Source organism: Pogona vitticeps, chromosome 6, assembly GCF_051106095.1.
Source record: "Pogona vitticeps strain Pit_001003342236 chromosome 6, PviZW2.1, whole genome shotgun sequence".
NCBI classification, from domain to species: domain Eukaryota; kingdom Metazoa; phylum Chordata; class Lepidosauria; order Squamata; family Agamidae; genus Pogona; species Pogona vitticeps.
Window position 1 is genome coordinate 78,331,866 of NC_135788.1, and position 26,534 is coordinate 78,358,399.

Sequence of the window (26,534 nt, forward strand, 5' to 3'; positions counted from 1 at the left end):
ATGAGCGCCGCCCCCTAGAGTTGGACACAACTGGACAAAAATTGTCAAGGGGAACCTTTACCTTATTTTATCTAGAGACACGTGGATAACTGCATGTCCTGTGTCCCTAAGACCTGGGCCTGGGCCCAGTTTCATGCGATCCCTTCAGTTACTTTATTTCCTTATAGAGCATAAGCTGCCTTGCTTAATGTGTGGTTGCTTTGGCCATAGTTTTATAAAAGGCAGAGGTGAAGTTCTGTTAAAAAAATAAACTTCCAGTTTTGAAAAGCAACAACAAAACTCACATGAGGTGAGGATGGAAAGTGAGATGCAGTCTGCAATGGCTCCTGAGAAGTCAACATAGATCCCTGAACTTATCAAAACCTTGACATGACTTGACTTTTTTGTGTAGCAAAACAAATTTGTTGCTAGAACAAACCATGGATCCAAACGAGTCCTTCTATGTAGCTTTTTGGATCTCCCCCCTCATTCCTTCTGTCCTCATGATCTTAAAGTTTGCTTGCCTTAGTTTTCCTTTTCTCTATGTTTTGGGCTCCTCTAGATTCAGAAGATGGTTCCCACTCTGGTGATCTTGACCTCTACCCCACCATATGTAGTGGCACCAGCTAACACCACCATCAGTAGCCACCCCGAGTAGACGTAGTAAAAATCGAAAAATAAATAAAATAAATAAAAATCTTCCCATTCTATTCATTTTTGTGTATTCCTTTCCAGTTGTTCTGGCAGAAAGCTTCATTTTGTTTGTTTGTTTGTTTTGTAGCTCCATAAAATATTAGGAGAAAAAGTGAACAACACCGCCGTGATTGAAAAACAAGTTCTGGAGCTCTGGGACAGACTATACCATACTTGGTTTGTGAAAGTGAGTATCTTAGGTATCCTGCCATTTTACAGATTCAAGGTGATTTTAATGTTAACAGTTTTATTGATAATAGTCATGGGACCTATTTAAAAAGAAAAGCCCCGTTTAGAGAGCTTGGGCAGATCTCACCATAAAAGACATTCAGGGTTTTTTTATTTTCTAATGTCATTGTATCTTCATGAGAGAAATTGGGTAAAAGATGTATGGGCTAAAGCAGGGAGGGCAAAATACGATCCTCCAGATACTCTTGGTCTGCATGTTTCTGTATTCCCTAATATTGCCTATACTGGATAAAGTGGTTGGAGTTGCAATCCAACAATATGTGGTGGGGGGGCTGCACTTTGCCCACACAGGGGATAAAGGTTCATTTCTGGTACATCAGTGAGCACAAATTGATTTTCAACAGCTCTTGTCTGATAACGTCTTAAGCAGAGTCAATATAGCAGAGTAAATCATAATATGTTTCTTATGTCTATACATATCCCCTTCTAAATAATCCCTAGGACATTCTAGTCTTGTTCAGTCATATGAAACTGTAGTGAACTGTATCATGTGGGGTGTTCTAATTCCAGCCCCCCTGTCACTGTCGTTGGCTCCCTATATACAGAGGATGATGAATCTGGAAAATGGAAGCCATTGCTATCCACAGGAGTCTATATGTAATTTGTAATTCTGAAAATAAAAGGTCCAAGCCCATGTGGAAATCCCACCTTGAAATAGAAGACCTCTCTCCATACTTGTCACTTTTGACATAGAGGAGGATGATGAAACCAGGGGTGGAGGGGAACACAACTAACATACTCCCCTCTGTGCATGATTATTCTACTTTGAATGACTTAACAGGAGTTTGTGAATAAAGGGTTAATGTTTCTCTCTCGTTTTATAGAATGTTACTCACTCAGGAAGACACAAAGGGCATAAATCACATCTAAATCGTCAGAACAGTTGGCCAGGTGATATGCTTGATTGGCAAGATGTTGCCTCCTTCGTTCATGAGAACATCGAAACATTTCTTTCGGTATGATGTTTTTTATAAGGGCTGACATCGTCTTGCTTAGCATAGTAAGTTGCACTAGAGTAGGCCTCTCCTTAGCTAATTTTGGCAATTTTGTTCCCCAAGTTTTTTAAAATGTTATCTAAAAACAGAGCCTATTCTATTGCATCCCTTGAGGTGCTCCATACATAATCCCTACGCTATTTTTCTGAAAATAGATTAAAACAAGTATATATTTACCATGATGACTCATTGAAAAAATGTTCAACCTAAAAAATTACTTGCTGAAGCAATGTAATAACAGTAGTGCATATTTTAGACTTCATTCCCTAATGATTTTGTTCCTGTGTATTTGAAATCAATTGTTATTTTTAGTTTGAATGAACTATTGTGGTTTCTTAGGCTTGATGCCCACTGTTTTAGGTTCTTATTTTAGATGGCTTCTGTTGAGAACATGTATCCACCTGAAGCAATATGTATTGAAAGCATTTTTACCTGTTTAGGATAGCTGGTGACTAGAGGTTAAATCTTTATTCTGTTTCAGATCCTGGAATCCCTCTGGATATTGATGAGTCACAATATGAGTCTTCTTTTCACCACAGTTACAACTTTAATGACAATAGTCTTCTACAGTGGTACTGCTTTGCTCAATTTTGTTCTTTCAATGGTGAGCATCTTTTCTTACTGTTGATGCTTTACAGCAATGGTTGCAAGCCTTGGATCCTCAAACCTCCTTGAACTAAATCTCCCAAAAACTTTCACCACTGAAAGGTTCTGATGGATTGCTTTGTGTTCCGGCATATATACCACATATTTTCACCAAGGGATATGTGCCTAAATTCATGCACTGGACTGCCATTTCCTCAGGACCATAAAAGTGCTGGGTTTTTAGAAGGTTCTTCCTTCCAGGCAGAAGGTGTTTTGTGAGAACTGGGTACTATTCAAGAACTTGAGGCTTGAATAAGGCACTCCCAGTATGGTCTTAAGTTTCCTCCTTATATTTTTATGTGTAGTCTTCTTTAATGACATTTTGAATGAGTTTTGAATTTGTTATGTTTCAATTATAGGAGCTGCATTGAAGGTTTTTGTGTGTGAAAATGGTGTGCAGATATGAATGGGAGACAGACTGTAAAAACAAAGACGAAATTCTGTATTGGTTCTTAGTCATAGTGCAAAGTGAGAACAGTGTTTGGCTGTCCCTATTTATAGGAGGGGGGCTTAGAGCATGTGTGGCGGCTTCTGAGGGACTTTTGGGGGACTATTTCTCCCTGTCTTGGACCTATTTCTCAAAGCCTGTAGTGCCCCACACCTTCCCACATTTTAGGGGGAAATGCTGCAAAACTGCAAAAGCAATTGCAGATTTCTGAAGAACAAAATTTGCCCATGAAATATAATCCCCCCCCCATCTTAGAATTTAAAAGCCAGTTGTTATGAACGGGACGTGACAACTTACCAATAGATATCAGCTGCATTTAATACAACAGGAGCTTTTCATTCTAGCCTGAATTATTTGTTAAATCATGTGAAACTGATTTGCATTCTTTTTTAAGATAATATTCTCTGTTCTTAATTTAAAATATAATATTCATTTGTTTCCTTCTTCCCTGTTTTGCAGGTGATTTTCCTGACCACATTGTTCTACCTTTTAAGTTCTAGTGATGAATACTACAAGCCAGTCAAGTGGGTGATCAACTTAACTCCTTTGTCACAACCTGGCCCTTCCTCAAATATAGTCAGCCAGTCTGTGGAGGAGGCCATAAGGTATACTATTTACTTTCTTGCTAGTTTTGAAAACCTGTATGTATGGTGAGAAGGGGTAAGCATTGAATGACTTCTGAAGAGTGTTTGTTCCATGAATTCACATTGGTCATTGAAACATTATGCTGACATAACTCCATTGGCATAAAATTTCAGCAGTGAATTGTTGCAGGTTAAGAAGTCAGCATAGGTGTTTGCTGTATCAACTGGTGTGTGAAAGTAAATAACTACATTGAGTTCTTGACTTGAGTCAAACTGCTGCTAAAATTTATGCCAACGGAGTCCAGCCAGCAGGCATAACTATCAGGATTCTGACCGTTAGTTATTGGAGAAGTCAAACAAAACCTGCAACCCTGTTCATTTGGTACAGATAGGCATTTGGTATTTTGAATTGTGCTTCTTGTTATCTGAACATACAGCACTCAGCGACATGTGTCCACAATACAACACTTTGGCTTTAAACTATTTTGCTTTTGGAGAAAAAGCCACTTTTGTTTACACCTGCCACTAGAAAGAGTTTTTCTTAATATTGTGTGTTTGCATTTGTCAGCTGTAAATCTTTCAAGGGCCCCAGCTTTGCTGAAAAACTTGAATTTGAAGCATAGGTTCTTAGTCTTGCAATCTGCAGACCCTAGGAATCCTGTAAAGAGTGCCTGAGAGGGACTTGATGTTAGCAGTGCATAGTGCTTTGTGAAAACTAGCATAGAGGATACTTGTGAACTAGAAGATGGAAATCAGTGAAGAAATGCGTAAAAACCTGGAAGAGATCAGAACAATCTCTAATATAATAACAGAGGATGTATGCCTCTCTGTCAGAGCCCTAGCTCCAAGGGCATGGCATCTAAACACATGAGGTTTAGCAAGAATACTAAGGGAACTGTAGAGATTTGCATGTCAAAGTATTTTTGTTTTTAAAACATCCATTAATAGTAAAGAAGTTACATTTAAATTTAATTACAATTAATGTTTGAAGTCTGCAGTGTTAACCATTAGTCGCTAAGGGTGGCAAACCTTTAGCACTCCAGATGATTTTGGATTACAACACCCACAGTCCTTTATTAGTGAGAATACAGCCTGAGGATTACAGAAGTTATAGTCCAAAGTCTCTGGAGGGCCACAGGTTCACCACCCTGTGGAACATCTTTCTGATGATCACAGAACTGACTGCACAGCTTGCAGTCAGCAGCTTTTGACACTGAGGAAGTCAGAGGGATACAATTTCCTCTTTCCCTTGCTTGGAGCAGTCCTCCCCTGCTAAGGGCCTGGATTACACAGACCCTTCCCTCAGGGAGTTGTAGGGCTGAGTGAACATGAGGGGGAGCATGCCTAGAAGTACAGACTACCATGGATTCCTTCAGGCAGGCCTGGCACAATATGTCATTAGTGACGGCTTTTTAACTTTGCTTGCAGGCTAAGCAGTAGTGTCTTAAACTGTGCAAGAACATAGCTAGTTTCATGTGTATATTGTCAGATAAAATGGTTTGCTACAATTCTTTACAGTTTTTTTTAAGAAGACACATTTGCTGACTTTCAAGAAATAATAAATCCAGTGAAGCTTTTATAAAATGCAGGCTACAGTATAGAAGTCTAGTAAATATAAGAAAAGTGAACAGTATTTGCTTTCTTGGCACTTCTGGGTGTTAAATATTGAACTCTCACGTGTGCTACATTTTTAACTACATGGCTAACCAAGATGTGTGGTATCAGTCCTCAGCTTTGAATAGTGTCTGTACCATCTGAAGCCTAGGCAAATTTACTACTTTCACATATGCTTGAGAGAAAAAGATCACAAGTGTTGGCAATATGTCTATTTTAATTTATGTCTATTTTAATGTGATTCATGGTCTTGCAGAAAGGGAAAGTAAGCTCTTAATTCTGCAAATTGTATATAGGTTATAGAGAGGAAATACTTTCATGCATGTTGATATGAAATGGGAAGTATGCATGGCTGCAGTGGGCATGTCCATACAAAAGAGTTTGCATGACCCACACAGGCAATGAAAAGGTTGCCCACCCATCACAGTTCAACTCATCCATGCTGTAGATTTATAGGATATGAGATCATTACATAGTCAGCATGAAAGGACAGCCTGCATCCTCATGGCATATAAACAGTATGTTTAGCTTTTTAACGTGGGCACTGTAGACTCCCCACTAGCCAAGCGAAAATAATGAAGGCAGTGCCTTACGTTGGAGAACCGCCAGAACCCAAATTTCTAAATGTGCTGCTCTTGTAAACATTTTCAGGAATCACATATTTGTCACTTAATGCTGTATATAAGAAATACATTATCTTTGTTAGTACTTAAAATAAGTTGTTAATACAGCATTTTGATAGTTTGGACTAAGTGCTGGATCAAAAAATACATTATTGGCTATTAATCATAGCTCTAAGCTTCCCTCTTTAAAACCTTAACTGTGATGGTTCAGATGACAACCATCCATCTTTATTGCCACTATGCAAAAAAAAAGTAGCTTTGATAATATTATTCTTAAAACTAGCTGAACGGTGCCTAACCTGTCTGGTTTTCTACATGACTTGAGCAGAGATCCTTGACTTTATGTATCTCTGAGTTGCATGCACACCTTTGCCTGAACCATTGTCTTTCCCCTAAGTGGCATGTTCTTCTCTTCCTGAATGCACCAGACCCTTCTTCCCTGAAGCTCCCATTCTGCTTGCTCTGGTGGGGATATTGCACATTACTAAGTTGCATGTTGTCACGGCCTCAGTGCAATTTAGTGTGTGCGATATTTTCACATGAGTGCATGCACACGGGTATGGCTGTGGCTGAATGTTTATTGCAGATTATATTTCTTGACTGAGATGAATGAGTTCTGGAGGAGCCCCACCCATGTCAATAATTTGGCTTTGAATTTGTTGGCCAAAGCTTCGGTTTTCATCAATGTTTTCTGTCTGAGAAACTTTTATTCCTTACCTCATTTTCGTCATCCATTATATAATAAACTGCTGTACTCAATGGGCTGAGTTGCCCCCTGATATTTTAACAAAAATCACATTTCTAAAACAATCTTACAGATTTTTGTGCTACACCAAACTTTCATATAGGTCCTAATTAGATTCAGATAAAATAGTATGTATTATTGAAATTAAGTTATAATTATTAGGCTGAAGTCATTAAATAAACTGTAAAGCATGATGATGGAAATGATAAGGTGATACATTCTTCTGAGAAAACCATTTATCTTCCAGCATATTAAAATTTTGAATGCATAATATGCTTAAGAAAACCGCTGTAAATGCTTGATATTATTAACATCAAATAATTGGACAAGTTAAATGATGTTGGTAATCTGCATGTTCCCAGGCTATGGTTTATTTAACAAGGGCCAGATTCCTGTTGCTCTGCAGAGTGTTATCCTCTGCCCATGTCTCGTGAGAATCACTGCCTCATTATTACACAAATGGAGACCACCCCTATTCAGATGAATGAGGCTTATGTTTGCATAAGGAGATAACTAGATACCTCCTTGCACCGGACCAGAAAATGTCAGTCTACTTGTGTAATTGGTTGTTGAACACATAGATCAAACAAATAGGATTCTGGCCAAGAGTAGGACCTAAAGCATTACAGTGGTGCCTTGCATAACGAGCGCACCGTTTAATGATGAATCCGCATAGCAATGCGGATTTTGTGATTGCTAATGCGATCGCATACCGATGTTTTATCGCATTGCGATAGGGGAACAGCTGTTCGGCAGTTCCAAAATGGCCACCGGAACACCCAAAATGGCCGCCAGAACACCCAAAATGGCCACCGGAACACCCAAAATGGCCACCGGAACACGGGGAAACATCGCAGAACGGTGAGTTTTGGGTCATTGCGTTCCAATGGGTTTCCCCGTTCCGTTTAGCGATGTTTCCCCATAGCGAAGGTTAATCCGGAACGGATTAACCTCGCTATGCGGAGCACCACTGTATTTCATTGTCTCGTGGTATGCTGTGTTTTATGTGTACCTATATTTATTTATTTATTTATTTATTTAATTTAATTTAATTTAATTTAATTTAATTTAATTTAATTTAAAACATTTTAACCCTCCCTTTCTCCCTAAAAAGTACCCAAGGCAGCTTACATCCTTGAAAGTCAATATGTAAAGTTGAAAACAATGAATGTACAATAGTGGTTTACATCATTAAAAACAATATTGTTGTTTAGTCATTAAGTCATATCCAACTCTTTGTGACCCCATGGACCAGAGCACGCCAGGCCCTCCTGTCTTCCATTGCCTCCCAGAGTTGTGTCAAATTCATGTTGGTAGCTTCGATGACACTGTCCAACCATCTCATCCTCTGTCGTCCCCTTCTCCTCTTGCCGTCACACTTTCCCAACATCAGGGTCTTTTCCAGGAAGTATTCTCTTCTCACGAGATGGCCAAAGTATTGGAGCCTCAGCTTCAGGATCTGTCCTTCCAGGGAGCACTCAGGGTTGATTTCCTTCAGAATGGATAGGTTTGTTTTCTTTGCAGTCCAGGGGACTCTCAAGAGCCTCCTCCAGCACCACGATTAAAAAGCATCAGTTCTTCAGCAATCAGCCTTCTTTATGGTCCAGCTCTCACTTCCATACGTCGCTACTGGAAAAACCACAGCTTTGATTATGCGGACCTTTGTCGGCAAGGTGATGTCTCTGCTTTTTAAGATGCTGTCTAGGTTTGTCATTGCTTTCCTCCCAAGAAGCAGGCATCTTTTAATTTTGTGGCTGCTGTCTCCATTTGCAGTGATCATGGAACCCAAGAAAGTGAAATCTGTCACTGCCTCCATATCTTCCCCTTCTATTTGCCAGGAGGTGATGGGATCAGTGGCCATGATCTTAGTTTTTTTGATGTGGAACTTCAGACCATTTTTTGTGCTCTCCTCTTTCACCCTTCTTAACGAGGTTCTTTAATTCCTCCTCACTTTCTACTATCAGAGTGGTATCATCTGCATATCTGAGGTTGTTGAGATTTCTTCCAGCAATCTTAATTCCGGCTTGGGATTCCTCCAGTCCAGCCTTTTGCATGATGTATTCTGCATATAAGTTAAATAAGCAGGGGGACATTATACAGCTTTGTCATACTCCTTTTCCAATTATGAACAAATCAATTGTTCCATATCCAGTTCTAACTATTGCTTCCTGTCCTACATATAGATTTCTCAGGAGATAGATAAGGTGGTCAGGCACACCCATTTCTTTAAGAACTTGCCATAGTTTGTTGTGGTTGACACAGTCAAAGGCTTTTGTGTAGTCAATGAAGCAGAAGTAGATGTTTCTCTTGAACTCTGGCTTTCTCCATAATCCAGCGCATGTTAGCAATTCGTCTCTAGTTCTTCTGCCCCTTTGAAATCCAACTTGTACTTCTGGGAGTTCCACATACTGCTGATGCCTACCTTGTAGGTTTTTGAGCATAACCTTGCTAGCGTGTGAAATGAGTGCAATTGTACGGTAGTTGGAGCATTCTTTGGCACTGCCCTTCTTTGGGATTGGGATGTAGACTGATCTTTCCCAATCCTCTGGCCACTGCTGAGTTTTCCAAACTTGCTAGCATATTGAGTGTAGCACCTTAACAGTGTCATCTTTTAAGATTTTAAATAGTTCCACTGGCCTTGTTTTTAGCCATGCTTTCTAAGGCCCACTTGACTTCACTCTCCAGGATGTCTGGCTCAAGGTCAGCAACCACACTATCTGGGTTGTCCGGGACATCCAGATCTTTCTGGTATAATTCCTCTGTTTATTCTTGCCACCTCTTCTCGATGTCTTCTCCTTCTGTGAGGTCCCTGCCATTTTTGTCCTTTATCGTGTCCATCTTTGCACAAAATGTTTCTTTAATATCTCCAATTTTCATCAACAGCTCTCTGGTTTTTCCCTTTCTATTCTTTTCCTCTCTTTCTTTCCACTGTTCATTTAAGAAGGCCCTCTTGTCTCTCCTTGCTATTCTTTGGAAGTCTGCGTTCAGTTTTCTGTAACCTTCCCTATCTCCCTTGCATTTTTTTCCCTTCTCTTCTCTGCTATTTGTAAGGCCTCGTTGGACAGCCTCTTTGCTTTTTTGCATTTCCTTTTCTTTTGGATGGTTTTTGTTGCTGCCTCCTGTACAATGTTATGAGCCTCCATCCATAGTTCTTCAGGCACTCTGTCCACCAAATTGAGTTCCTTAAATCTGTTCTTCACTTCCACTGTATATTCATAAGGGATTTGGTTTAGATTATACTGTCTATATTGTGTTAAAAACAATATTTAAAGCTAAAAACAGTGAGTATAAAGAGACAGCTTACAAAATTAAAAGATAATAAGGATGGAATGAGTATATATAAGACAATAAGTATGGAAATGCTAAAAAGGAACAAACAAATATCAGTCTGACAGATGGTGAACGCAAATAGTACTAAAGACCCAGTCAGAACGGCAATACATAACAATCCATCTAAAAGTTACTTAAATACAACAATATAACAGTCCAATTTTAAAGAAAAACCTCTTAGACAGCGAATCATTAAAAGAAAGCTTGCCTGAAGAGAAAGTTCTTTACCTCCTTTTGGAAGGACAGCAAAGATGGGGCCAGTCTGGCCTCCTGTGGGAGGGAGTTCCAACGTCTGGGAGCAGTGACAGAGAAGGCCGTCTCCTCTGTCCCAGTCAAATGCACCTGTGAAGGTGGTGGGACTGAGAGAAAGGCCTCACCTGATTATTTTAATACACGAGCCTGCTCATAGATTAAAACTAGCATTTTGAATTGTGCCTGGAAACTGACAAGAAGCCATTGGAGCTGCTGTAACGGAGGTTATGTGATCCCTGTAACGAGCCCCAGTGTTCTGGCCGCTGCATTTTGGACCTGACACTTCCATTGGTAGCCCCACATATAGAGCGAGTTACAATAATCCAGCTGGGAAGTAAATGGGATATATGTGACAGTGGCCAGAGCTTTCTAGCTGGCTAACTAGTTTTAATTGTGCAAATGCACTCCTGGCCACTGCCAAAACCTGGACATCCAGGCTCAGAGATTAATCCAGGAGCACCCTCAAGCTGTGAACCTGTGTTTTCAGGGGGAGTGTAACCCTATCCAGTACATACTGCATTGCTATTCCTTGATCTGCCTTTAATCTGACCAGAAGCACTTCTGTCCTGTCTGAATTAAGTTTCAGTTTATTCACCCTCATCCAGTCCATTGCTGGTGTCAAACACTGGTTTAGAGCAGAAATAGCTTCCTTGGATTTAGGTGGCAAGGAGAGGTAGAGTTGGGTGTCATTGGCGTCCTGGTGACACCGAACCCCAAAACTCTGGACAATCTCTCCCAATGGTTTCATGTAGATGTTAAATAACATAGGAGACAAAACAGAAGCCATTTACATCAAGTACGTTCTTATTCCCTATCCAGCTTTTTGAAGTTACAACAAGATCGGAATATATCTGAATAAAAACATTCTGGTTTCTCATGAATGTTTATACTTAAATCTTTTCTGAAACAGTATTGTAAAAGCGTTTCAGATAGCACTAACTGCTATCTGATTCAGACTCATTGAGAAGGTAAACTTGTATCTCAACTTTAATTCAGAAAACATTAGAAAAGGCTATATAGTCCTTACGTAAGACAAATGCAAGAGCAAGTGATACCTTCATTAGACCACTCAAAATTTGAACAGATCGCTTTCGACCTTAATCCTTCTTAGCTGTGCATGAAGATTTTCTGGATAGTGCATTTCAAAAAAACCAAGTCCCAAAAATTCATGGCAGATAATTGTGCCAGATCTGCTACTTCAAATGAGTTTTAAAAACAAACTGAGAACTGTCAGTGGGGGTGGGCCTCAAACTCCACCCCAGGAAGCAGTTGGCTAGTTTTCTCATCCCAGTTATTCAAACAAGGAACTGCCAAATGACCTGCATGTCTCCCCCCCCCCCGGGTCTCCTTTTGAAACTCAGTGTTCCTATTTGGCTGGGGAAAGGGTGATACAGAACTCTGGCAAAGCCCTTTAGAGAACTGAGATTAAAATTTATGCTACCCACTAGGACAGGGGTGGGCAATTAATTTCTATAAGGGGACCACATGGAAAATCTGAAGTGTGCTCGGGGTAAACCAACTTTACTTAAAAATAAAATGGAACAGTGATGTTATGATTGTTTTTATTTTAAACTTGTTAATCTTCACAAATACTAAGCAACTGATCAACTTTAGACAAAAAGCTATAAATGGTTTTGATGTTCAGAACTGTCCGTGGGCCAGACAGGAGTGGTTCGCGGGCCATATGTGGCCCTCAGGCCGCACTTTGCCCAGGTCTGCACTAGGAGAAACTAGTTGAAGTCAAATTAAAGTCAGATGGAATGTATCAGTAGAGCTTATCATTTTCTCTTCTCTCTAACCTGTCCTGGGGTGGAGGGGTTTCTGGACTTGGGAGTTGACTCCAGTTGTTTATTCCATCTCTACTTCCACTTTGCTCTCCAGTCATTGAGGAACTGATTACCTTTGTTTTGCAGACTCATTCCGTTTTTTCCACTGCTTCATTTTCCAGGACTAAAGAAAATAATGGTTTATTGTCAACTCTTTCATTTTAATTTCCTTTCTTCAAAAAAAAAGTCAGAATTTACTCACAATTTATAGGATCAACTGTGAGCCCTTTATGTAAGGGACTCTAATCCTACAGGTCACTTCAGACCAAGCCAATCTGTTCTTAATTCTATTTATGTGTCCTCTTCTGATTCTAGAAAACGATTCTTGACTTCTCTGATGCTAAACAAGTAGTATTTAGTAGCCCCCCATTTCTCCCAGCTATTTTAGACCAAGCCTGAAAGGCAAGGGTGGGCAAATGTAGTACTCCAGATAGTTTTGGGTCATAGCTGGTATCAGCCTAGATAGCATAGCCAGTGAGGAGGGACTGTGGAAGTGCAGCCCATAAACAATAATAATGAAATTAATGAAATGGAAAAAGAAAGAAAGAAAAAGAAAGAGCAAAAATACAGTGCGGCAATGAAACATAGCAGCATTTACATGCTATGAGCAACACAGCACCCCATTCTTATCCATCTCTCTCATTTAGCAGGAAGACATTTTCTAGGGCTGCTCACAGGCTTTGGAACCCCCTGCTAAGGGAGACTAAATTGATACTCTCCCTGCTGTCTCTGCTAATAGGCAAATACCTTTCTCTGCAGGTTTTTGACAACCGAATGAGCCACCTTCATTTATCTGTCCTTGAGTACTTGAAAAGCTCAATTCAACAGAGACATACTTCATAAAATTGAAACATGCCAACATTTTCTCAAACCCCAAAACAGAACCCAGTATTTTTTAATCAGTATGTTGATGTTGTACATCTTATTTCAGTGCATACAAGATAATTATTTTGAACTGTAAGCAATAAAATCTCAAAAAAAAATTAGTACAGTTTTGGCAGGACTGAAGTTTACATAAAAACACAATTGGGATCCATACAAAAACTGCACAGCAACTTTAGCTGTAAATACTTGGATAACAGAATATTGCCCATTTTTTCTATAGAAAAATCTTACCAGCACTGTGACTTCTCTGAATATTTGCTATGAGAATCTGTACTTGGGAATGCCAGAAGCCAAACTCATGGAAGGCTGCTCCCAAGTATTTATAGCTTGATACCTGATCTGTAGGATTCCCATTTATTTTCCATGTGCACTTAATCCTCCTCCTAGTGAAAACTAAAATATTTAAACATTCCTTGAATGAAGTGTCCTCAGAATTTGCCTTAAATTGATGCTAGTTAAAGATAGCAACACAGCATCATCAGTATAAAGGAGGATTGAAACTAGATAGGTAGTCAAATTAGGAACATGAATATCAGGTTTTGATAAACTTTTAAATATTAGGTTGATGTAGAAGTTAAACAGTGTAGGGGCTAAAATACACCCTTGTTTAAGTGCTTTAAAGGTGGGGATAGGTCTGGATAACAACCCTGCCCAGTTGCAAACATCAACTAAGCAATAGCAGGCATCTTTTGTTATTCTCAAATTTGTTCCAAATAGGTTTACCTCTAGAAATAATATTGAACAGTGACTTGAAACCCATAAAAGCCACAAAAAGGGCACCACCTTTTGAGTGAGGCATATTTTTCTACCAGATATTGAAGGATAAATTCCTGGTCTACAGTAAATTTTCCTATTCTGAATCATGCCAGTTCTGCCCCAATGTTTTCTGTGTGTAACCAACCTAGCAGTTTTCCAAGCAGATGACGCACATAAAGTTCGCTAATTGGAAGATAATTGGTGAGATCTTGTGATATAATATAATGATATACTGTATCTTGTCTCTCTTTTGAAGATAGATACACTAGATGATCACATCAGATATCTGGGATTTTCCCACTACATGAATGTGACCAAATAATTTAACAAAAATTTGAACCCACAAACTACCTTAATTTACCGTATTTTTCGCTCCATAAGACGCACCTTTCCATAAGACGCACCAATTTTTTAGGAGAAGAAAACAGGAAAATATAATCTGTTTTCTTCGCTCCATAAGACACACAGACTTTCCACCCCCCCTGTTTTGTGGGGAAAAAGTGCGTCTTATGGTGCAAAAAATACGGTAATCAGAGGGCTGACATCAACCTCCATAGCCTTACCTTACTTATGATTACCGACTAGATTTTTGATTGCAGAATCCAGGACTGGAGGCCAGACTGTTAACTCTGAAGAATGCACATGTCCAATTCTAAGAAACCTTTGCCTGCTTCTAAACCCCTGCCACTTCCTTGTCCCTCAAAAAAGTCTGCTTTGAAACTCTCATGCTAGGATTGAGATGAAGTGGGCACAGTAAATGCTGTCTGCAAGCTCCAGTGCCTCCATTTATTTATTTATTTATTTGATTTGATTTGATTTGATTTGATTTGATTTGATTTGATTTTTACCCTGCCCCTCTAGACAACGTCTACTCGGGGCGGCTTACATGAATTAAAACAGATCAAGAAAACATATCTAAAAATACAATTATTACAATTAATTCTAAATAACACATTTCCAAGATGGCAAGACTCAAGAAGAGGAGAAAAAAATTAACTTAATTGACTGGAGGGAAAGCCTGTTAGTTACTTCCATTAGTTCCAGAAGATTCCTCACATTTTTTTCTGATGAACTGTTAAACATAACTCTTCATATTTAAATTGCCTATCTGTCTTTTTATATAGCTTCCAGTGTGACCTTCAATTATAAAAGCCTAACCTAGATTTACAGCAGTTAATCTCTTAACATACGAGTTGTTGTTTACTTCATAGGTTTGTATTCCTGATCAAACCAACTATTCCTCCTTACTACTAAGGTATCAGAAATTTTATTACTAGACTAGATAAGTAATGGTTTGAGAATTTTTCTTACAAATCTTACAATATCAACATATTCCACCAGCAAAAGCCATATTAAAGTCTTCAGATAACAGGGACCAACTTAATTTCTGAGTAGCTATTGAATTATATATTTTGTACCAATTCAGATGATAAAACGATTCCTTTATTTCTTCCTATTAAAGTACAAACTAAAAATCACATGATCACTCTCTGTCATTTATTTAATATCAAAGGGAATAAAACTCAGGTCTGTGTGTTAAGAACCAGCAGTTGTAGTTTTATTCCAGATCATATATATGAAAGAGCATTATGTACCATTTAAAACATTTAAATCAAGGGTGGACAATCTCAGAAGGTTTGGGGGCCAGATTTTTGCCCCAGATCCCCTGCACACTGCAGAGTACCCAGAAATGACTGTTTACTACCATTATGGTTTATATCCACAGAGTGACATTTGTTTTTTGTCCTAGCCATGGCTCAATTAAAATAATGCAGGCACTGAAACAGAAGCAGCATGGTGTAGTGGCTGGACTGAGTTTGCAAAATCCACATTCTGATTCCCACTGAAGTGTAATTTGGAACTCATTTGGATAATCTTGAGTCAATTATTGTTGCTCAGGCTGACTAGACTCCCAAGTGTAGCGCAGCTATTATGCCACAAGGGCTCTGCTTCATTGCCATTAAAGCAGATAGATATAGATATACGGTAGATAAATTTATCTCAGCATTTACTTCTGTCATACTATCGTAGCACCATTGAGAGTGTCCTAACCTATGGCATTCTGTCATGGTTTGGGAGTAGCTCTGTAGCGGACAAAAAAGCTCTACAGAGAACCATTAAAATTGCCCAGAATATCATCGGGCTCCAGCTACCAACCCTGGATGACATCTTCACATCCTGCTGTCTAAGGAAATCACATAGCATCCTGAGAGACTCTTCCCATCCTGCTTATAACTTTTTTGAACTGTTACCATCTGGCAGAAGATATAGAACAATTAAGACTCGGACCACACGTTTTTTCAATAGTTTTTATCCCAGAGCTATAATTGCAATTAATAATGAGCTTAAAGACCACCAGTAGTGAATAATTAGTTGGACTGTGTTACTTGGCCTGCGGTGTAGATGTTTGTATTTTTAGTGGGGGACTTTTAGTGGGTGGGGAGTGTTTGGGAATTTTATGTGTGTGCATGTGTCTGGTCTCTGGGTGTCTGTGAATTTCGTTGTATGTATATATGCTTACAATGACAATAAATTATTATTATTATTATTATTATTATTATTATTATTATTATTATTATTATTATTATTATTATTATTATTATTATTATTATTATTATTATTATTATTATTATTATTAGATACAGATACAATGGTTAACCACTTCTAAGTACTCAGTACATAGAAAACCCCGAAAAGGATCACCATAAGTCAGAATGGACTTGATAGCACATAATATTTAATAGATACAGATACATGTGTACATCTTGTAAAGTGATAAGAGGGCTATAGTGTTCTTTACTTTAACCAATGAGAGCCAAATACAAACACTCAATAGAGCAGAGACCCAGAATGTCTTTCATATTCTTTCTTGTCATATGAGTACCTCATACCTGAAACTTCAGTTTTTAAGTATTCACTGTCTTCCAGTAATAGCAATAAAGTACAAAAATACAGCCCTCCTTCTCCACAAACATATCATATTCATTTTCCGAACAATATCTGGCCTACTAAATTATTTATTTGCAATTTCTAAGTCCACATTCCCCTACAGGCTTCTGTAGTATGGATTTTAATGATGCATAAAGCCAGAGAACAACACAGAATCATCAGTATATCCATTAAGTCACTTGCAAACGAAATACTACCTTTAACTTGATTCCCTATTATTTTGTACAATAAAATATGAGATAAGATATGAGCCTCGTGGCGCAGTGGTTAAAACGCTGTACTGCAGCTAAAACTGTGCTCACGACCTGGGGTTCAAATCCCAGGTAGCTGGCTCAAGGTTGACTCAGCCTTCCATCCTTCCGAGGTCGGTAAAATGAGTACCCAGCTTGCTGGGGGGGGGGCAATGTGTAGCCTGTATAATTAAATTGTAAACCGCCTGGAGAGTGCTTGTAGCGCTATGGGGCGGTATATAAGTCCAATAAATAAATAAATAAATACAATCTCATTAAGAATAGCTAGAGAGGTTTCTTAAGGAAGCAAAATGTGACATTAATCTGTTTTCTCCCTTATATATATCCAATTTTATCACATTTAATCTATCTCCCATATCATGTATCAATTTGCCCAGGTATTTTGTTATGTTATGTTTTGTACCATCTAGTTCCTTATTCCCATTGCTATTAAGTTATTTTTTTATATTCTTTCTCATCAGTATAGATTCTACTTTATCCACTCTTGGCTTGGGATTTTTTTTTATCTTCTAAACACAGGGAGTCACTTAATGGGTCTCTCACTTTGCAGTGCAGAAGTCAGAATAGGTAGTTAAGGACTTTTCACCAATCCCATCTCACCCACCATCATATACACCCCTATTCTGATATCCAGTCTTTTAGGGTAAATTTTGTAAAACAGATTGTTTACATATTGTTTCAATAGAAAAATATTCTGTGGAACATGGAAGTTTTAGCTTTGGCAAAGAAAGTTTTTTCTTCATTAAGAAGAAGCATCTAAAAACTTTAATGTTTAGAATACAATAGGATGGGGTTTACTTACAAAGGCACCATCTGCCCAAAGTAAGAATGAAACTACTATAGGACAGTTAGTTTGGAAAAGTTACATTTTTGTATTGTAACTCCCAGAATTCCCCAGCTAGCATTGTCAGAATAGCTGTAGGATTCTAGAAGTTGTAGTCCACATAATTAAACTTTTCCAAACTCTGCTATAGGAATATGTATCTAGATTAAATTTTCTAATGGTAAAAACATATTTTGAATCTAATAAATGAGGTGTACTTTAGTCGGACAAAGACTTTCCTTTTTAGTCAGGCTTCTGAGTAGTAAGTGGGAATCTAGGCAATGCATGTTTAATTTTGGTTTTAATCTTAATGTTTAATTGTTTTTAAATATAGTTTTTGTATAGTATCTTAAACCTGTTACTACCTTACAGTGTTGTTGTGAGCCACCTTGAGTCCCTTGTGAGGAGAAAGGTGGTATATTAAAAAAATACTTACTTATTCACTCCCTTACTTCCCTTGATATTAAAGACCAAGCAGTTTTTGATCTCCTAAATTATGTGTAAGAAAAAAATACAAATGAGCCCACACACGTTGGTTAATCTTCAGTTACATTGCTCGAAACTGTGATTAACTATGTGACTCTAACAGCCCCTTTCTAAAACTATCTCTCCCAATAGAAGTGGATGTGTGCACTTCATGTGTTGCTGTAGCATGCACCTCCATGTGCCCTGTAATTCAGTAGACATATGAAGGCAGCCTAGGGTTTCTCCTGCAAGTGAATTGTTCCTAGAATATTCTCCTCTCTTCGCTGCATGCACAGATGATTTCTCTGTCCCAGGCACAGATGATTTCACCAATCTTTGAATGAAACTTCCTTCTGCAATCAGAGCTGGAAAGTAGAGATCCCCAACCCATCTTTTCTCCCCCGTTGATGTCAGGTGCACTTAAGTGCAAATCTTGGGAGTCATAATTCTCTGGTAAATCAAATCTTGGGAGTCATACTGTAATTCTCTGGTAACATCTTCAAAATATACAAATTTGGTAGAGTCATTGCATGCATGTGTAGCATTTGTATAACATGCTAGAATGTTAAAGCTGTTTAACACAAATTGTCTTGTAATCCATACAACAAACTTGTAAGGTACATGAGTATTATGAGGAACAGCGTTCAATCTCCTGTTACCTATTATACTGCAGAGACTTTAATATGATATAGCAAAAATACTTGCACTGCTAGAAGGCTGTTTAATGGCAAACTGCCAAAATTCACAGATGCTAGTCCTTTGTAGGAATGTGTACACAAAAGGTCAGATATTAAAATATTAAAATAAATAAAGGCACCATGTATGTAATCTCACTGAAGTGCAAAGGATACAAATCAAGCGTCTGTCTCCCGCCACCCCCCAAGATTATATTGCATTATTTCAAGGTTAGATTTTTCAATTTTTATTTTAAAAGATAGTGATGAATTTGGGAAGATACTTCATCAAAGAGAATTTAACACCCTGATAGGATTGATGCTTAAGATTGACATTAGTGGTGTATATATTCTGTGTGATTAATATTTATCAAAGACTTAATGATAATTTGTGTGACAATCTGCTAAAATTATTATTAGCTAATGCTGAATTCAGTACAGTACAGTAATAGTATCTATCATTAACTTTTGAACTTCATTTTACTTTCCATCATACTTATACTATCAGTAGCGTATCGCCAGTACAGGAGTGGACAACATCCCTCTCCTCCATTGCAAATTTGATGGCGCTACCCTAAATGACAAGACATTTTTGTGGAGTAAAATAGAGCACATAGGGAATACAGGCTAGTAGAATTACATTCTTGAAAACAAGAAACATGACTCCAGTCTAAAGCATGTTGGCTGAAATCCTGTTGCACAGTTATGCAAAGAGAGAAACTTTTAGAAAATTGGAAGTATTTGTATCTACTTCAAATTGCCATATTAAGGAGATGTAAGCCACAGTTCGTCGTAATGCGGGGGTGTTGAGTCTCTCACTTTGCAGTGAGAGACCCCTAGGGGGGTGTTGGGCAGGGGATTGCCCTGTGGACCCACTGAAGGTGGTCACCTCAGTCTTTGTATATGATCATTTCCTTGAACCCCAAAAGCAAGTAGAATTTCTTCACCTTAGGCAGAATTTGTAGCACACAGCTTTGGTTCAACATATTTATTTGTAGCATCTCTTCAAGATGGGATTACCATGTGCCATAATGAGTAGATTTTATAATGACTTTCTTTGATTCTTGTAGAGGTGTATTTGATGCATCACTCAAAATGGCTGGGTTCTATGGACTGTACACCTGGCTGACCCATACAGTCTTTGGAATTAACATTGTCTTCATACCTTCAGGTGAGAACTAAGATGGTGATGAACTTTTTATTTTAAATAAATTATAATAAGTTTTGGCCCAAATCATGACTTATATAGTAATATAACACAATTATTATATATTTCAGTGGCAAATTAGCTTACATTCTTGCTCTAGGGCTTCATTAGATATACACTGGGGAATCAAACTCCCAGCCTCTGGTTACACAGCCAGATGTGTAAACCACTGAGCCATTCAGCAGTTCATACATCAAATTTCAAATATTCACATAGGTGTGATTTTAAACTTTTATACAGTGGTGCCTTGACTTACGAACTTAATCCGTATTGGAACAGTGTTCGTAAGTCAAAATGTTCAGTGCCATTTGCCATAGGAATGCATTGAAAACCAATTAATCCGTTCCGGCCGAAGAAAAAAATACCCCCCCAAAATAAAAACTGCAAGCCCCTGGGGCTGCAAAAAAACAAAACAATTCCCAAAATAAACAGAAACATAACCCCACCAGCCCAATCCCACCCTGCAAAATATTTTAAAAAATACAGTGGTGCCTCGCAAGACAAGTGCCCCGTTTAACGACGAAATCGCATTACGCCGAACTTTTTGCGATCGCAAAACGATGTTCCCTATGGGGTTTTTCCGCTTTGCGATGATCGGTTCCCTGCTTTGGGAACCAATTCTCGCAAAACAACGATTTTCGGCCAGCTGATCGGCGGCTTCAAAATGGCCGCCGGGTAAAAAAGTGGCTCCCTGCTCTTTTCTGGGACGGATTCCTCGCTGCACGGGCAGCGAAAATGGCCGCGCTATGGAGGATCTTCGCTGGACGGTGAGTTTCAAGTCCATAGGAACGCATTAATCGGGTTTTAATGCGTTTCTATGGGCTTTTTTATTTCTCATTATGACGTTTTTGTTCTACAGCGATTTCACTGGAACGAATTAACGTAATGCGAGGCACCACTGTAGTTTTAAACAAGCAAAAAGCAGCACCTTACCTCTGCTGCTGGGCCAGGGCTTCTCCACCGCCATGGAAGGCTTTCCCGGGGCTCGCCACAAGCGCCACCTTTCTCTGCTGCCATCTGCTGCCGGGCCAGGGCTTCCCCGCCGCCATGGGAAACCTCCCGGGGGTCCCCTGCCGCTGCCGATAGCCGCCTTTGGAGACCTCCCAGGGCTTCCTCGCCGCCATGGGAGACCTCCCGGGGATCCCCTGCCCCTGCCAATTGCCACCTTCAGAGGCCTTTCAGGGCTTCTCCGCCACCATGGGAGACCTCCCATGGGTCTCCCGCCAGCGGCGGCATGAAATATTACACTTTATGTAGATAGTCCTCAGGATTTAGGTGCGATCACATGTCGTGAAGAGATGCAATATTTTTGTATCCTGTTTCAAGTGCAATAACTGCACTGTTAAATTTTCCTTTCTAACTTCAAACTTTGTCTGCTCTTAGCACTGGCCGCAATACTTGGTGTTGTTCCATTTCTGGGAACGTACTGGGCAGCCATACCTGCAGTTCTGGATCTTTGGCTTGTACAAGGAGAAGGATGTAAAGCTGTGCTCCTCTTGGTTTGCCACCTGTTGCCAACATATTTTGTAGACACAGCAATCTATTCAGATATATCTGGGTGAGTATTTCTAAACAGCTCTCTTACCATACAGTATTTGGAAAATGCCTATAATGTACCAGATGATGGTGTTGCAGAGTCCAGAACATTTCAAATAGCCTTTTAAACAGAGGCATTGTGTTATGCAGCATTGTATCACTCTTTCTAGATAGCAACGGGTATGACGGTTAACCTTGTCCACACTATTGATAAACCACTTTCTTCCAGGTAGTGATGTGTTCAGGAGCTAACAGTTTCTCTAAACATTCGATTTGCTTGAAATCAAGTCATTACTTGAAGTTTAGCATGTGCAACCTGGAGATCAGGAACATCAAGACCTCCTTTTGCCCTTTGGTTAAATAGACTACAACATGATGTGGCAACGATTTTGGCATGTAGGGTGCCATTTCTGTAGCACACAAACCTCTAGGTATCTTAGTTATATCTACAACAGACGAGCTCAAGCTCTGCCCATATTCTGCGGTCTTATTTTTTTTATTCAATATTTATTGCCTCATAACCTTGATTAGAGAATCTGTTAGCAGTGGTTCACAACCTTGAGACCCCAGATATTTTTGGACTACAACTCCCAGAAATCCTGGCCAGCACAGATAGTGATAAAGGATCTGGGGACCCAAGACTAGGAACCACTGTGTTAGAGGCTTCCAGGCTGCCAGGAAAGAGAACAGATCTCTAGACCAGTGATGGTGAACCTATGGCACGCGTGCCACAGCTGACACACAGAGCCCTTTCTTGTGGCACGTGAGCCATAGGTCACTAGTCCATCCCCCGCGTGCGCCTCCTGCACAGCCAAACCTCTTCCGCCGCCACTTCTGGGTCCTCCAGGTCCATCGTCATGATTCCCCCTTATACTGCCACTTCCGGTTCCGGTCTTCCGGGTCTGGATCTGTTGCCACTGCTATCGCAGTGGTGGCCCGCCAGCCATTGTTCCCCCCCATTTTGGGCATGCGAGCCCAAAAAGCTTCGCCACCACTGCTCTAGACAGTTGCAAAAGGGAGCCACAATCTAAAAGTATGTTCCCTCACTGGTTAAATGAAAGATAGCTACTCCCATGAACATGCCAACAACTCTGTCTAGTCAGTTGACCTATGAGATTGGTATAAATTAGCTTTGTAAAGAAATAGAATCCAATGCTGCAGTGTTCCCGCTAAAGGCACATCAGTTGGATAGAATAGTAACTGACCAACTTTGTAATACAGTGGTGCCCCGCTTGACGACGATAATCCATTCTAGCAAAATCGCTGTAGAACAAAATTGTCGTCAAGCAGGGAAAAAAACCCATTGAAATGCATTAAAAACCGGTTAATGCGTTCCAATGGGTGAAATACCTCATCATCCAGCGAAGATGCTCCATAGGGCAGCCATTTTCCTGTGCCTGTAAAGCGAAAAATCAGTCCTGAAAACAGCAGGGAGCCATTTTGCACAGCGGGCGGCTGTTTTGAAACCCGACGATCAGCTGTTTTTAGATCGTCGTAAAGCGAAAAATCAGTTCCCGAAGCAGGGAACCAATCATCATCAAGCGTTTTTTTCCTATTTAACATTGTTTTGCGATTGCAAAAACAATTGCAAATACATCGTCATGAAGCGGATTCGTCATGGAACAGGGTAATCGTTAAACGGGACACCACTGTAATTTTTTTTTGACGTTCATCCATCTTCCATACCATGAATTCTGCATTGTTTAGTCATTTTGCCTTAATTCAGTCAAGTTGTCAGGCACCTCTCTGAGATTTCTTGTAATTCTGCAGATTTTCTTGTAATTCTACAATATTATTATCTACAATAATGTAAACAATACAAATTATTGTTCCATCCTTCAGAGCCATGGAGTCATTGTGTCCTTTGATCTGAAGTCTCTAACTATTCTACAGTTTGATCACACACTGCTTCCCCTTGCTTTTGCTTCTTGGGATTTGCTTGCTGTCACACAGCTCCAAAACTGGGCCAGGTTTCACTTGTCTTCCAATGTCATTCCTCATGCTCTTTACCTGATACTATATCTCATTTTAGGATCATCTTTTCATGTCCCTTGAACTTTGTTTGCTACATTGGACAATCAGAATGAAAGCTTTACCCCACTGGTAAAGCATCTGTTAGGTCCCAAGTTTACTGTACATCATGGTTAGTCTCCGGGCTATATATCTTCCCTTTTATTGTTTTAGAGGGCATTACACCTACCATATGAGTTGTTGGTGCCGGGTCTAGTGTTGTTGGTCAGTCAGGGAATATAGAAAGGTTTGAGAAGCTGTTACAAGACAAGATCTCAAGACAAGAGCAATGATAGCCATTTTCTTAAATCTTCTAGTCAGTTTTTTTGTTGGTTTCCCAACACACACACATGCATACAACCTTGCCTCAAGTCTCCTTGCTCCACTCTGAGTTTACTAGTTTCTTAATTGTAATCAGGATTTAAGAGGAAGCTATTTTGACCTGATTTTTCATGACTGTGGTGTCTGTAATAGTTACGAGTCTTCACTTGATCTTCCTGTCATTTTGTTCAGAAACTTCTCTTTTGGTTATTTGGAAAATGTGGTATATCCCATTGTTGCTGTAACCTAGATTACTGAAAATTACCTATGTCCACTGTATTTTTCTAAGTATCTGTAACTGACCCAGGAAGTAAGGTATTTTGTGTTCCCTTTACTCTGAAACAAGGTCACTTTAACCTCAATCTTATAGTGGTCACTCTATATCCCTTAGGACACTTCAAGAGCTGCAGCAGCCCACTATTTTCATGTTCTAAGAAAGTTTCTGGATACACATGACTGCTGAGGCACTCTGGGGAAATAGGAAATGATTTTCTGTGCACTGCCCTGGGAAGCCAGGTTGGCCCCATAGTTTTCATCTTTTCATTGACAGTCAAAGACCTCACTTTTTAGGCAGGGTTTTAAGTAACTTTGGGAAGTAGGGGCTGTTATGGATGCTATATATTCAGTATTTAGATGTTTATGGTTTTCAGATTTCTAATGGTAATTTTTAATATTGTTATTTATTTCATTGCTATTAATATATCATACTGTATTTTAAATTGTTTATTATGTTGTTTTAACTGATTGTGAGATGTCTTGAGTCCCCTATTTACTTTTTTTCTCTCCGATGAGGAGAAAGGTAGCATGTAAGTAAAACAGATAAATTAACGATGAAGAAACAATACTGGGCTGCTGCCAAAATGCTACGCTTTCTCTGAAGCAGCATTCCAGATGGAGAACAAAATATAAGAGAAGTTAGACTGGTTCCCTCCTTGATAACCTCTTGGCAACTAGGCAAACTGTACTTGCCCATATGGGTTTTTTATTGGCTTTTTAATGTGGTGTTTAATCTCTTTTTAAAGAGATAATTATAGCACTAAAGAATTCTGAGGAACAAGGAGCCTCACTAAGTGTTGTTCTGCAGCCTTGGAAAGGCATCATGGATGGTTAAGACAGACATTGTAGCACCCTAATTAGGTAAATTGTGTTTGCAGAGGAGGCCATCCATATCTGACAGGCCTTGCAGTAGCTGGTGGAGCATATTACCTGGGTGTAGAAGGAGCCATCATAGGACCCATACTCCTGTGTATACTTGTGGTTGCTTCTAATATCTACAGTGCGATGCTTGTGAGTCCAACAACCTCATTGCCCACACCATCACAAATGCCTTGGCCTTTGCAGATATATCGGTAAGTTACTATTGCAACTGGTACAGATTATTGCCACATATTAAAAAGTATCTCTTGGTGTGTGTATTTTGTCCATCCCCCCCCCCCAATTCCATGATGCATTGCATTGTCTTTAACAATAAGAAGAGGTAATCTTAAATTTGTATTACGACATTATTTTTTATTAGAGCAAGAAAACAATTTCTCTAATTTGGATTTTGCATTCAGAACACAGTCAAAGAGCCCGAAAAACCCACAACAACCATCAAAGGAAAATCTGTCATTGCCTCCATATCTTCCCCTTCTATTTGCCAGTGGTACCAGTGGCCGTGATCTTCAGGGTTTTTTATGTTGAGCTTCAGACCATTTTTTGCGCTCTTCTCTTTCACCCTCATTACGAGGTTCTTTAATTCCTCCTCACTTTCTGCCATCAGAGTGGTATCATCTGCATACCTGAGGTTGTTGCTATTTCTTCTGGCAATCTTAATTCTTGCTTGGGATTCATCCAGTCCAGCCTTTTGCATGATGTATTCTGCATATAAGTTAAATAAGCAGGAGGCACCCTATGGACATTTTAGGATATTTTTTTTTCACTACAGCTACCACAATTCACAGAATTCTGGCAGCTGTAGCCAAAAAAATTCAAGTCCTCAGAGGAGTTTCAGCACTCAAACCTGAGGTCAAGCATGTTCTTCTCTACAGCCATTGCACAGGCAGAGAGTGGATGGGACTTGCCAAACTCCATGGGAAATACAAGGAATTGTGAGACTACTCGTCTCCCTGCTCATTAGGCTTTGCACACAGTGGTTCTCAAAAAACTACCTACCAACCGCTCTCTCCCTTTGCTGTAGCTAGCTTCCTACAGGGGCAAAACCCAGATACATCTTCCTTCCAGCTGCAGAAGTTTTATGTCTCAAGTACCAAAACCACTAGGCTTGCCAGGGAAACTAGGAAGAAGCAGGGAACATATGGGAACTTCTCACCACAACAATTCTTTCACTTCTCTTCTTTCATCCTCGTTTTTCAACTGGCTGGCTGGTTTTAAAAGAGAGTGCTAAGACTCCCTGTTGGAATGCCAGTGTTGAATTTGTGCCCCAGCCCACAAATCTTTCATGCCCAGTATTGGGTTCTGTGCAAAGACTTTGTGTACTTACGAGGCAGAAAATTGAGGCACATAGAAATTACAGCAAAAGTAGAAATTGCCTTGGGAGGATAGTTTGTTCTCCAAAGTTGCTAGAAAAGTAAATGCATAAAGATAAACAAAAGCTCTGAAATGACTGTTTTTGTGCATCAGCTACTTGGAAAAGGATGAAGTATTTTTTGCAATAACTTGTAGGTACTCAGAT

At 39.5% G+C, this 26,534-nt stretch overlaps 1 protein-coding gene across 2 annotated transcripts in view; it reads left to right on the forward strand.

Moving 5' to 3' along the window:
• Positions 1 to 26,534, forward strand: part of TMEM245 (transmembrane protein 245) — an 88,443-nt gene that overhangs the window by 60,237 nt on the left and 1,672 nt on the right. For both annotated transcript variants that reach the window (XM_020804914.3, XM_020804915.3), the window contains 7 exons: positions 761 to 859; positions 1,746 to 1,877; positions 2,398 to 2,520; positions 3,469 to 3,614; positions 19,857 to 19,957; positions 21,377 to 21,551; positions 25,015 to 25,209. In XM_020804914.3, coding sequence (XP_020660573.3) covers positions 761 to 859; positions 1,746 to 1,877; positions 2,398 to 2,520; positions 3,469 to 3,614; positions 19,857 to 19,957; positions 21,377 to 21,551; positions 25,015 to 25,209 — 971 coding nt within the window. The remainder of the gene's footprint in view (positions 1 to 760; positions 860 to 1,745; positions 1,878 to 2,397; positions 2,521 to 3,468; positions 3,615 to 19,856; positions 19,958 to 21,376; positions 21,552 to 25,014; positions 25,210 to 26,534) is intronic.